Genomic DNA, 14188 nt, shown 5'->3' with positions numbered 1-14188 from the left:
GTACGTTATGTTAACATTCTTATCAGTTAATTTGCACAGTTTTGCTTAATAATTCCAGTAATAGTATATGCCAAGTACAGGAACCACTCTGCTCTCATGGCTTGCTTCTATCTCCTCTGGCCTACAGCTCAGTTTCCAGCTGAAGGTGGGGGTGATGTACTGTCTGGCTGGCCAAAGCACTGAGGAGGAGATGTACAATAATGAAGCAGCCGGTCCGGCACTGGAGGAGTTTCTGCAGCTGCTGGGAGAACGTGTGCGCCTCAAGGGTTTCACCAAGTACCGTGCCCAGCTGGACACCAAGAGTGAGTCTGGATGTAGTGGACTGGCTAAAAGTACCAAAAAAATGTATTTACAGTTTGCCCCTTTTGTCTTGTGATAATTCAGACTTGACACTAATTGGTGGAGTGTACACTTTCATAACTTTGTAGCTACATTAAACTCATAGCTGTAGTGAAAAACATTGGATATGTCTTAGCTGGCTAAAATTAGATTTTTTTTTTTTTTTTTTTTTTTTTACAAAAAACTGTCACTTTAAGAAAGGCAAAATTCTAAATTTTGACTGCAACTAATTTTGACCAGTAGAATAAAAGGTAATAAGTTTGTCTCAAGAGAATAATTGTTCTCACTATCTAACACAAATAATGCTGAGGCTCAAGCCATTTACTTTTCATTGCTGATGCCCATATTACATGTGTCTGTCCAGTTATTTTCCCCTTCACTCTGTCTGTCTTCCCTTTGGCTCTGTGCTGCCTGGTTTTCTCAGTGCAGGGTACCACTCATGCATTAAGCCGATGCTGGCTGTTCTGCACCATGTTTGGCTGCATCAAAAGCCTATGATGCACATCCCTGATTATAAGATCATGTTTCAGGGAAACTGGGATCTTGAGGATCCTGAGAATAAACTTCTCTTCAGCGCTGTGGCTCCTCATCGTTGGTGTGCACCTTTCTAGCAGAACAACGAAATGTCTTTTAAAAAAAAAAAAAAAAAAAAAAAAAAAAAAAATGTTATGTTAGCAAGTAGATCATTGATCCGAGTCTTTCATTCAGTGCCTGACATTCCTGCTTCATTTCCCTTTTGACTTTTGTAAGTTTCGCTCCTGCATCCACAGCAGTTAGTGAAGCCTGATTAAGTGTTAATGAAGGTAATAAAATACTTTCATCTCAGTCTAGTTGGTAAAGCATTGGTTTATTAGGCCAGCTAGGTAGAGTGAAAGATTTTTTAAAATTTTTAAATTTTTTTTATCAATAATTAAAACAACTGGAGTAAAACCAGTTGATGTTTGCCCGGTGATGCACTGAAAAAGTTCATAGCAACCTAGAAAAGTTCCTTTTTTTTTTCTTGATATTTTATTTGTGCTTTTGAATAAATATATTTCACAAAGTGGCCAATAAGTATAATTTTTAGTCATTTAAAAACTTGGGGCTATAGATAACGTTGTCCTAGCAGGAACTTTACCGTCTGCTTGTTTTGCTATATTTTACATATTGAATGGGAAGACCTGTTCTCAAGTGTTATTACATCTGGAGTGGAGAGGATCTTCAGCGGATCTTCTGTTGTTCAGTGTCCCTGAAACTGTGAAACCAATGTGTTTCCACTGTGGTTGTCGGTCAAGCATAAGTGACACCGTAATATGATTTATTTAATTTTTGTATTCAAAGCTGCACATGCCTTCTTCATTATGATGAAGTACACAAATACTAAAATGTTTTTGCATATGTAAGTATTAACATTTCACTCCAGAGCCAAAGTGGTCAGAGCTTGTTCTGTCTTAAACAGATGGCAGACTAGGGGTTATCAGAGAGTTGTAGGGAAGAACAGTTTTACAGTGGTTGAGAGGTGATTGTTTGTAACTTAAGCTGTTTCTGTTGCAGCGGACTCAACTGGCACACATTCCTTATATACCACTTACAAAGACTATGAAATAATGTTCCATGTCTCTACTATGTTGCCCTACACGCCCAACAACAAACAGCAGGTAAGGAGCCCTCCGAAAATAATGAACAGATGTTCTTAATTTCCAGTTATGTTAGAACACATTAATAATTTGCTTGCTTGTTTTGTTCCCTGCAGTTGCTAAGGAAGCGACACATTGGCAATGACATTGTCACCATCGTGTTCCAAGAACCTGGAGCAAAGGCATTCAGCCCTAAGAACATCCGCTCTCACTTTCAACATGTTTTTGTGGTGGTGCAGGTGCACAGCCCCTGCTCTGACAACACGTGCTACAGGTAAGTCTCATTACTGAGGTATAGGTACTTTCCTATAATGTTGGTCTGTAGCTTTTAAGACTTAAAGAGCAGTTGGAAGTTGGATGGTGGAAATGCCTAGAGTTCCTGAAAGTGTTTCTTGGGTGGAAACAGAGCTAAAGTGTCATCGGTGGGACAATTTGAGCCCTGTTTTAGATCATGGTGTGTATTTTTATGCGATTTGTGGTCAGTTTATGTTCAGCTTTTCCCCTGTGTCTCTTCTTGGTCTCCATGGCTGAGCTTTCAGCTGTGATCTGACTGTGTATTTCCCTGGAGAGTTCCACTCTAAACCACTTCAAATAAGTCAGGCTTGCTTAATTTCACTCACCACCTCTGTGGACTGTTTATCTGGAAAGTTTGTTGATTTTGTACTTTGTGCGCTCTTTAAAGGTGCATTGAGTCGAGGCAATTGGGGGGAAATCGTTGCTTGTTTCTTTCCTTCTCACTCTTTTGACGTTGACCACGGCTCTACAGACCTTGCTCTACTCTGTCAGATTCTGTTAGTGTTTTTTGCTTTAGATCTCTCAGCAGAAATGTCATGGAGGAACTAGAGGAAATGGAGCCAGAATTACACTATTTCTCATTCATTCCTTCCATTCTGTCTCTATTTTGTTTAGGGCTGCACGATAAATCACGTTTATACTGTTGTAACAACACTATCCTTAATTAACCAATGCTGCTAAAAGCATAATTCAATTTAATTTCATTTCCAGCAAATAACAGTACATTTAAGTACATTAAACAGTCTGAAATATAAAATCTGATATTTTGATGTTTTGTCCTGAATTGTAAGCTTGCTTGTTAACTATCAAGTGTTAGAATCAATGACTGACAGTTATTGGTCAAGAATTTGTGTTCCTAGTATTTTATTTTTATTTTGCACTTTTTTTCCCACTTTTCTTTCTTTCTTTTTGTCCAGTTTATCTGCTCAGTTATCTCCATAATCGTAGTCATTGCCAAATCCCACCTACTCTCTGAATCTTATCAACCATCTGGTGACAGAGAGCCTTACTTTTCTGAGATATGTGAAACTGGCTACTGGATATTTTTCAAGCTCCAACATAGTAGGATAGCAGCTGATTGTGCTTGAAACTGCCCAGTTTTGTACAGAAAAACCCACGATTGGCCAGCACCACCGAAGACGGACAGGAGATAGGAAGTAAGCCATGGCCAGTTATGCTTTATTGGTCCCTCTGTAGTGGTGACATCATCAGGATTTGAACCTCTGCGATAGCACGCAACCCGCCTCAGCCACCTAGGAGCCCTCTCCATCCTTTCTCTCTTTTCTCTTTCTTTCTCTGTTTCGCCTCGGTGGATCTTGTGGAGGCTTTAATTGCTGATGCGCCTCATTGTGTACTGTGTTAATTGTTCCCAGCAGGCAGCCTCATTGGTTAACAAAACGTGCAGAGATGATGTTGGGAAGTTACAGAAGCCTGCACTAAACCGAGCTCTCCAGAACAAAGCCCCAAATGAGAGACACAACAAACTGGAGAGCTGCTTAGCCACTCTTGCCAATTGCGCCCACCCCAATAGAGTTCAATGGGGCCAAGCATGGCATACAGTTCAATCTGATGGTTAGCATTGCTCCTCCTTTCTCTGTACCCCCGCCCAGTGTACCCATCAAATCTGGGGGCTGAATCCATGTCCTCCATTTTATTTCAGGTCTTCTCCTCAGTGGGGATCACTTTTGAAAGCTTTAATATTAATCTACTTTGTCAGGTGCATGAAGCTTGAGCAGGTACGTTTGCGGTTGTCATTAGTTGTTGTGCAGTAGTATTTCCTTAAGTGACTTACAGATCTGTATTGGGTGTTTATAGAGGCTGTTAATGTTTTATGTGCACACCTGCTGTTTTAAGGACTGTGCCTGTTCTTAAACTGTGACTTTGAGTTGTGATCCTTAATTTGCTCTAGGGAAACTTTAATCAAATCCACATGCAAAGCATGTTTAAAGATTGAAAGAAACATTATGTAGTAAAGGTTAGAAAATGTAATGGTTGTCAGTGCTGAGTGGTTATGTTGAGTCGATCAAAGTCTGTTAACCTCTTTATAAAGAAGCAACACAAGTGAGACGAAGCTTGTTGAGCATGCAAACTCTCGTTTGCTATTTCTACACTTGCGTATTTCCAAGCTGTCCTCTGTGTGGGCTGTGTTCACTGTAGACCCCGGACGCTAAAGCATCCCACACGCTGTGTATTTATACTCTAGATATGTAATCCAGTTTGCCTCTCTACTTAAGCCATAGGGGTCAGGCCAGAACAATGACGCAGCCCCCTTCGCCGTGAGTCAGTGCCCTTTCACTTGCCCCACACAGCTCAGTAGTGCATTTTATTTGGGTGGAATGTGTGCTGTTTTTCCTGACCTTCAGAAAGCTAGTGGCGCCCATTTGATTTGGTTGTCGTATACCACTAACTGTGTTCCGGCTATTGTGTGGTTTTAGAACACTTGGTGTTCATTGAAAAGAGCATAGCAGAGGAAAGATTCACTTTTGTGTGGCCATCTATCCAGACATATCCAGGGGTGAATTACAGTCAGATGCATAGTGGTAGGAGTAGTTAGTTTTCAGGTTTTTTTTTTTCCCTGTAGCCTGTCCATTGCTAAATGATATTCTGTTGTTTGATGCTTTACATCCCAGTTGAGTTACCTCTGTGGTCAATAGGTTAAATCAGTTAATGAAGCAGTAAACCACCAGAGGCCATGTGCAGTAATATACTCTTGAACAGGCTTTGAATTGTGTATAAATCAATACAATACAATGTAATGAAATGCATCAAATAATTTTCTTTATTATTGTTGATAATAATAATAAGAAGGAGAATAAACAGAATAAAAGATTATTCATAACCATTTCATGTCATAATATTCTGTGAGGGAGCTCAGATGTTTGGCTCATCACTGTGAGCAGTTCTGACCTTAGTAATTTTCTATTAAACTAAATATTTTCCATCAAACCACTCTGAATTGCTTTGTTTACTTCTTAACAATTTAGTTATGCAGAAATTTTTAGAAAAATCATAGGCATTCTCCTTTGATTGAGTTGATTGTGTGGCTCTTCAAATGGGAGTTCAGAACAAGACCTAGCAGTTTTATAATGGTCCATTTAACTTAATATTACACAGTCTTAAACTACAGCATTCAGATTTCGCAGAGGGCTTCAGATAAGAATCTCAGAATATAAAATAAACTCTGTGCAAGTGGATGACTGTGCCAGTTCAGTCTTTCTCAGCTATATCATTGTAATCATATTAAACATATAGCAAAATGCAGCCTTAAGCTTTACAAGCAGTTGTTTTTCTGGTGTTTATAGCAGGTCTTTGCCTGGCACAAACGTTTTGTGAAGAATCTTAGACGCATTCCTTCCCGTCTATCTATCCTGTTTCCAATCTGTCCTTTACCTCCCTTTCCCCCCTCTTTCCTGCCTCTGTCATTGTAAGAGCGAAGAGAGCCAGTCTTCAGCAGGCCTCATTACAGCTCAGCCTGGCCAACCACTCATGAGTTCCATGCATTCCAGACAGAACAGGAAGCTTTAGATGTCCATTCCAGAGGCTTAATGAAAGGAGAGGGAGAGAGGGAGAGCTGATTTTTGCAGAGTCTCTCCAAGTTTACTCCCCCAAAATGTCCCTTGTGCGACAAGTGCTTTTAAAGAACAATAGCTTATTTATAAGTAAGAATATTCAGAATTTTCCTGGTGTATATCAATTTCTAGAGAATTTTTGACTGTGTGTTTTTATCATTGGTGCAAATTCTAATAAGGAAAGTTGCTGCCCTAGGTGAAGGTTTCTTTTTGTCTTCATCCATATTGAAGACCATGAAGAGAGGTGGAATTCCACTCTTTTAAACTGCATCCATATCCTGCCTGGAAAAAGTTATTCTCATCCATAAACATGAAACCCTTCAGCATGGTTTGGTGATGGTTCAACAATTATCTTGTGCAGGCAGCATGCGATCTGTATTTGTTGAATATTTCATTGTTTAAAAATCTCTTTTTCCCCTCTCTCCTGTCTCACTCTCGTCTTTAAACTTTTTTTTTTCCTCAGTGTGGCAGTGGCTCGTTCCCGAGACGTCCCTGCCTTTGGGCCGCCAATTCCGGAAGGCGTGAATTTTCCCAAATCTACCATCTTTCGGGACTTCCTGCTGGCCAAGGTCATCAACGCCGAGAACGCAGCTCACAAGTCAGACAAATTTCGTGCCATGGCCACCCGCACTCGACAGGAGTACCTGAGAGACCTGGCTGAGCGCCACGTGACCAGCACCCCCATTGACCCCTCGGGCAAGTTCCCCTTCATCTCACTGGCACACAAGCGCAAGGAGAAGAGCCGGCCATACCCCGGGGCTGAGCTGCGCAGTCCAGGTGCAATCACCTGGCCCGTGTATGCAGAGGATCATGGAGCAGGAGGAGAGCTGGAAGCCTTGCTGGCCATCTCCAATGACTTCTTGATACTGGTGGATCCTGAGGCCAAGGCCGTGGTGTTTAACTGTGCTGTGCGGGACGTCATTGGCTGGACAATGGGAAGCCCCGCCTCCATGAAGATTTTCTATGAGCGTGGAGAAAACATCTCACTGCGCTCCATCAACAACAACACAGAAGACTTCAGAGAGGTCGTCAAACGCTTGGAGGTGCGAGAACTCCAGACCTGTCTGGCTTCTTTTGGGCCTGGAATCTATATTACATAAATACATTGCCTCATGCCTGATTTCACTGTTTTTGTGACATCACAGAAACAGTCCGTTTACATATATCCATGTTTCCAGCCTGTAGCATTTTTAACCCACTGATTCAAACAGATTATATGAGTGTTTCAACCGAGGCAGCTTATTGAAAGAGGCATAAGACAGGGTAGCCAATTAGAGCAGATGTTATTTACATGTATCAGTCTTAAAGGCACAGCAGCAAAAGCTGTCTGTTAAATTAAGTGATAGAGAGGCTGTCATGTAAAAACAAAATTACTTTTTGGACATAAAACCACAAATGTAAATAGACCTCAAGCAAAAATGTAAAATAAAAGAGATGTAGAATAAGGGCATTTTAAGTAAGAACAAATACTTGCAAGGGTTTTGTTAACATAAAACGACCGCTTACTAACACTTGTAGTCTGTTTCACAGCACTGGGCTTTAGGCCTGGGTGATTATCTAAAAAATTGCACAACATTTTCTTGTTAAAAAAATGTCAGTTATCGATAATATGAGCCTAAGGTTACACAACGCCTATCGTAGGCTAGGGGGGTATGAAGCCCTCCAGCACTGAGCTGTGGAGCAGTGGAACTGCATTCTCTAGAGTGATGGAGCACCAACCAATAAATTTCGGATGATTTAGAGTGAGAATTGTGATGCAGAACTAATCATCCAACATGAAAACCTGATCTTACTGGTGCTCCTGCTGCTGAATGCAGACAAATCCTCACAGCAGTGTTCTGACATTTAGTTTAAAGCCTTCCCTGACAAGAGTAGAGATGGTTAATGCAGCAGAGCAGGATAAATTCCTTTTTAATATTCTTGATTTTGGAGGAAACATGAGCAAGTGTCCGCAAACCTTTGTAGTGTAGGTAAATATGTTGGTTTTTATGACATCACAAAAGTGTGTTCAAAATTAACTGTTTTTGCCACTTTGTAACTGTGTCTGAATGAGATTCTAACAGTATATTTTGAGATTTCATTTATACACTATGTGAAACGCTTTTATTTGAAAAAAAGCTTAGTTTTCCATAATAAGGGAGAACAAGGTTAGAAAACATACATGTATTAAAAACATTTTATAAATCTAGGAGTCCCCAAACTTTTGATAGCAAAGTAGTGTATGTGTTGTTTTGAAGGTGGGTGTATGATTCCACATACTAATGTCAAAATAGACATCTGGACAAGTAGGTGGTAGCTACAGGGTTTTAAAATTTTGGCCCTGGAGTGCCACAGCACTGATTAGCTTAATGTTTTCCCTGTGCTGTAGGGCAACTGATTCATCTCATCATCTATTTGTCAAACTCTTTAGAGAGCTGGATTAGGTGCGTTGATGGGGGAAACCTTTCTATGGAATTACTCTATCCCTGGAGCTTGCAGGGTTTTTGGTTCAAAAGAACCTTGCACCGGTAGCCCCCCCCTCCACAACAGATATGAATCAGCTACCCTTTTCTTCATAACTTGCATTAATGTATTCTGTCGAGAGTCATTCGTGTTAGCGTTAACAAGGACTTGGCCTATAAGAGAGGCTTGTAGCTCACACAGAACTGTGTGGAGGCTGGAATGTACTTTTTGTTTGGCCACCTGCCCATGATGTCACTCTCCAAGTGCAGGAGCTGTTACCATGGTAACTACTCGGCGAACTGAATGTTCGTGGTCTCCATCGCAGCGCTGAGACGCAAAGGGCTGCTTTTCCAGATACTGATAAGTCCTAGCATTTGGCTACCAATAGCTTTGAGTAGAGAATTTCCCGCTGATGGTGTCATTTTACTTCAGCACTAACATTCTGTGTAAAACTGGGTAATCACATGTAACCAGATATATTTTTATACTGTTTCAAATGGCTTGTGCAATATTGCAGACCCACACGATGCAGTGTTTTGTTCAGTTTACAAATGCCTTATAGAGAGAACAAAGATTTATCCTTGGAGTATGCATCTCTAGCAGAGATCTGATTGTGGTGTGTATATATACCAGCCACTATGCACCTGTTCATCAATACAACCAAGCTAGTGTTAGTGTGTATCTTTCAGCAGCAGTCTGATAAAGTTGTAAAGAAAACCAGTTGTATCCTTATTCAGCGCAAAATGCCATATAGTCACTAAGCAGGTTGATGGCTTTATATAACACTGGTAATCTAAGCTTTATTTATATGTAGCTTAAGAAAGCAAATGCTTGACCTCTTATTCTGTGTGTCCCTGTGCCTCAGCACCTCACTAAAGGCTGTGAGACGACTGAGATGACCCTGCGCAGAAACGGCCTGGGTCAGCTGGGCTTCCACGTTAATTATGAAGGCATTGTGGCAGAGGTGGAGCCCTATGGATATGCCTGGCAAGCAGGCCTGCGCCAGGGCAGCCGATTGGTGGAGATTTGCAAGGTGGCTGTGGCAACGCTCTCCCATGAACAAATGATTGACCTGTTGCGGACCTCCGTCACCGTGAAGGTGGTGATCATTCCACCTCATGAGGATTCCACACCTCGAAGGTATGGGTTGAGGGGGTAGCCCTCTTCTAGCATGCTTCAGTGTGATGTATGTAGCAAATATTTGCCCTCCACAAATATTGGCACCCCTGGTAACATTATTGCACATCTTTTTTTCCAACTTTAATCCAAAAAAAAAATCTATATTTTACAAAAATAAATATTTTTTTCAAATCTATATATGCCGCAATTGTTGGCCCACCTTTATTGCAAGGCAAATGATATGAGACCATTTCTCCATACAGAACTTCAGATCTTTCAGATTCTGAGGTCCACACTGTGTCGTCTTCAGCTCATCCATACTCATATGGATATGGATGGTCAGAGTCATACATACTCATAGAGTATGTTGGTCTGTCACATCAGAGGCTTTTTTTCTGGCAACCCCCCTCAAACACTTATTTGCGCAGTTTTTCATTTGTGATCCTTCGAGATTCTTTGTCCACTCTAACCATCCTCCTCATTGTAAGTGGGGTCAGTATAGACATACGTCCTGACAGATTCTTAAGATCTCCAGTTGTTTCTTCAATATTGACCTGAAAGTAGAAATTGGCAGTTTCAGCTGTTTAGCTATTTTCTTGTAGCCCACCTTTTGTTGTACATCAATGCTGTTTCTCTTGCCTGTCTCATAGTGCTGGATAACTGAGGGAATTTGGCCTGTGTTTTATCTCATATATATGCCCCATTGAAACAGGAAGTCATGGCTGACCATTTAAGTGCTTCTAATTGCTCTGAGCTTTAAAACAAAAAATGAGAACATACTTCAGTTAGAAATATTTATTTCAGGACAATATTTAGTTTGTTCTTTAAATCAGTGTACTTCAATATTGTTGCTAATATTTTGAATGAAAAGTTTAATTTGTATTCCTCATTTTCATCATAATTACCAGGGCTGCCAGTATATGTGAAAGGCACTGTATCTGCTGCTCCCACAAACTTTACTCATCTGTGAAATGCAGGTAACATACACAGAGATGACAGTGTCCCTAAATTTTAAAGAAAATTAGTCTTACTGCTGAGAAGTTCAGCCAGCTGCAACAGTTGGCAGACAAGCAGTGCTTACCTCAGACTCTCAGACTTTCAAGAAGTGTTTGAGGTGATAATAGGGAGCTTGTATTGATGTTCTTTCGAGAGTTACTTGGTTACTGTGCTTACACATCACATTTGTAGTCCTCCAGACTGAAATGTTGATTGCATACCCTCATATTTGATCCTGTTTTATTTTGCTTTTTGTATATAATGAGCGATGACGCTCCTTACTTGTGCTTTTTTCTAAATCTTGCACTCTGACACAGAACAAATTGTCGGGATTGTTTTTGTTAATAGTGCATAATTATCGAGGACTCAAAAAAGGGCTCATTATTATCAAGAACTTGAAACAAACTCGCTTTCTGTTTCTAGTATCAGTGGTAGTGCCTGCAGGGAAAACATGAGAGTAGCTTTCTACCATATTGCACTGTGGAAATTCTAGTGTTCACAGATAAGGCATAATAAGAAATTATGTGAATTTTTCAGAATCTGCTGGGGCAGTTTGAACCATTATTTGAGTATTTTTCTATTCCAATCTTTAGAACAGCTGTGATTTGTCTTTAAAAGCTACAATTTTGAGGCAAACATGATGATTTAGGTATGCAGTTTACACAATGCTATTTGATGGACATAAGCATCCATTATTTGTTTGATAAATTAGCCATGTAGCACCAGTGTAAAAGTAGAAGCAGGCTTTGTATGTGTAAGAAGTGGACTTTGGATGTGAAAATTCCCTAATTGACTCCATTTAAAGTAAGGGGAAAAATGTCCCTTTTTGCTAAGGAAAAGTTCCTTTATCATTGATGGTTAGATTGCCTGTTCAGTGGGTAATATTACTCATATCTAGAGCCCACCACTCCTCCTGTCCATGTCTAATCTGGCTTTAACGTGTAGGGGCTGTTCGGAGCTGTACCGCATGCCAGTGGGAGAGTATAAGGGAAGCGGTGACAGTGGCTCCTTCGAGTACAAGTTTCCTTTCCGCAGCAACAACAACAAGTGGCAGCGCACATCCTCCAGCCCCCAGCAGTCCCTTACCGCCTCACCCCAGAGCCACAGCGGCACCCCCAACCGAGCTGTCAGCCTTGGGGCCAGCATGGGCAAGACGCTATCTGCTGAGCGCCCAGAGAGGGCCGCTGCTATTCCCCGCAGTGTATCCAGTGATGGACGGCCTTTGGACTCCAAGAGGTTTGTAAAGCCCCAGTGGAATTATCAGATGGTGGGGCTTTGAATCATTTGACAAGTTGTCAAATCATCCCAGTTTTTTTTTTTTAAGGTTTTGCCCTACTGTGCTCTTTTTCTCTGTTTCTTGTAAAGTCCCAACTTACCCTCTTGTTTACGTGTTTCCTACTCCTCCTTTCTGTATCTTTTCTTTGTGTATCTCACTTTATCTGTCTCTTAGGATGTCTCCAGGCTCCGAGAACTACTCGCTGGCCTCCTCAATTGTGATGAGCCGTTCCCCTCACAACCGCAGTTCCCCCAGCAACCTCTCCTGCTCCAGTGATACAGGCTCGGCTGGTTCCGCCCACTGGAGGCAGAAGTCCATGCCTGAGGGGTGAGCCTCTCTGAGCTACAGCAACACCCTTTTTCTCTCCATTTGTGCTCTGTCCTTCCGTGCCCTCCCCCGTGGTTGGGATAGTGTGATGGTTAACACCTCTGCCTTCTACACTGTAGACTGGGGTTCAATCCCCACCTGGGCAAACACCCTACACTATACTAATAAGAGTCCTTGGGCAAGACTCCTAACACCGCCTTGGTAAAATGATCTACCTATGTAAAATGATCAAATTGTAAGTCGCTCTGGATAAGAGCATCAGCCAAATGCCATAAATGTTAATGTAAATCCCCCAAAATTCCTTCATTATTTTGTTTTGGGCCATCACTGTATCCAGAATAAGAAGCTATAGTAAAAGCAAAGAGTGAGCACACTTAATACTACGAAACATTATATTTTTAGATGTTGAGGCTTCTGTGTAATGTTTTGGTAATTGTTTTCTGCAGTTTTCCTGCATGTATGACTGACTTATACTTAGAGGCCATTTTGACTGTAAATGACATAAAGAAGGATCTCGAACTTTTGCTCAGGATTGTAAGAGTGATAAATTATTAATGCCAGATCACACCATGTTTTTTAAGGTTAAACAAAACAAGACATAAGCCTTGGCTTTGTATAATCTGTGGTGTGAATTGGAGTAATCTGTGTGTTTCAGATTTGGACCAAACAGACACTCTCCTCTCCCACCGGAGCGTCAGATGATGGGTGACGGGGGCAGCAGCGGCAAGTCCACCCCTAGCTGGCCCAGAGTGGACGACTCGGACAGAGCAGCAGCAGGTCAGCCCACTACCCATTAACCACTGATTAACCATTGACCAGGGAAGTTGGAGTGAAAGAATGAGCGAGTTAGTGACTAAACAAAAAGGATAAACTGGGTGAGTTTGTTAATGAGAAGAATCCCTATTTGAATGAATGTAAGGAAGTAAGAAGTGCAGGCAGGAAAGGGAAAAAATAATGATGAAAGCCTGTGAATGGGTAAACATGTTTATAAGAAGAGTTACCAAAAGCAAAAACAGAACTAGAAGCTCTTCACAACATCTCAGATCATCAATGAAGGACCAAAAGAAATGTATTAATGCTGGTGCTGTATCTTTGCCTCTCGGCCTCCCCCAGTCAGGCAGCTCTAGCAGTGAAACGCAGCTGTGCGTGTGGAGACGTTCACGCCGCTCCTCAGGAACACCATATGAAAAGGAAATTGCATGCTAATGAACTGTCTCCATGGAGTTTCATCCAGCCAAGAGCCAGCATTATTTCCTTAAGCACAGCTCAGTGCCTCTGAGAACCAGTTTTTCGTTGTTTTTTTGTCCAGTGTGCAGTAATTGCTGTAATTGAAGGGGAGTGGAAATGAAGGATTGCTTTGACCCCTAAAGCTGTGTGGGTTCTTTTGCCTTTTGAAGCCCGTCTGTGCACTAAGCAGACTAATCTGTGATCTCTCAGCCGTGGGTTTGAATCTCGGCACACGTTCTCTCCCACACATGGCTAAGAATAAACAGTGTATTGTTCTGAGCACACAGAATATGGAAGCCAGAACACACACACACACACACCTCTGTATACTTACTTAAAAGGCTTACATCAATGAAAATATTTTTTAAAAAAAACAAAAAAAAAACTTCAGTCCTTACAGTCTATGTGTAGAAAATAAGCTGTGAAAATGGCCTGTTTTGAGTTCAGTGTTTGTGATGTCGCAAGACTAATACATTTACATATATCTATGTAAAATATATGTAGGTGAACTATAGAAGGTGGCCCTTTTAAAATTAAGAGGTTGTTGTTGTTGTAGTAGTATTTAAATTGTTTTTTTCTCTGCATTGTCTTTACTGTTCTCTATGGTCAATGCAGAAACTAAGCTGCAAAAACAGCCTTTTTGTATTCACTGATTGTGAGCTAACTGATTCATGTGAAAGTTAATTCTGATAATTTAATGTACGTAAAGTCACACAAAAGTTCTAAGTTGTCCTCAAGGAAATTAATAAAATATAAGAATGATTATAGAGTAAATTTAAGGTGAATGTGTACGTTGTACACAGTAGAGTTTTCTTTGTCCAGCTGGCCTTGACGCTGTCCTGCCTCTCTTGTCCTGTGCTTGTATTTGACAGGCTCTCAGCTCAGTTTATCAGACTTCATCTCTTGCTCTCATTTTATGTAGTGGTTACCTTGTTCTTTGTTGTTGATTACTGACTCATTTTATATATTATTTTATGGCTAAA

General features: G+C 41.0%; 1 protein-coding gene across 6 annotated transcripts in view; it reads left to right on the top strand.

The window, feature by feature from the left end:
- Window positions 1-14188, top strand: part of sipa1l1 (signal-induced proliferation-associated 1 like 1) — a 99754-nt gene that overhangs the window by 69933 nt on the left and 15633 nt on the right. For all 6 annotated transcript variants that reach the window (XM_037537802.1, XM_037537803.1, XM_037537801.1 and 3 more), the window contains 8 exons: window positions 128-302; window positions 1873-1976; window positions 2072-2229; window positions 6282-6861; window positions 9126-9400; window positions 11321-11611; window positions 11826-11978; window positions 12634-12755. In XM_037537802.1, the coding sequence (XP_037393699.1) occupies window positions 128-302; window positions 1873-1976; window positions 2072-2229; window positions 6282-6861; window positions 9126-9400; window positions 11321-11611; window positions 11826-11978; window positions 12634-12755 (1858 nt within the window). The remainder of the gene's footprint in view (window positions 1-127; window positions 303-1872; window positions 1977-2071; window positions 2230-6281; window positions 6862-9125; window positions 9401-11320; window positions 11612-11825; window positions 11979-12633; window positions 12756-14188) is intronic.

This window comes from Pygocentrus nattereri, chromosome 4 (assembly GCF_015220715.1).
Source record: "Pygocentrus nattereri isolate fPygNat1 chromosome 4, fPygNat1.pri, whole genome shotgun sequence".
NCBI lineage: Eukaryota > Metazoa > Chordata > Actinopteri > Characiformes > Serrasalmidae > Pygocentrus > Pygocentrus nattereri.
The sequence above is the reverse complement of the archived record's forward strand: the minus strand, read 5'-3'. Positions and strand labels throughout refer to the sequence as shown.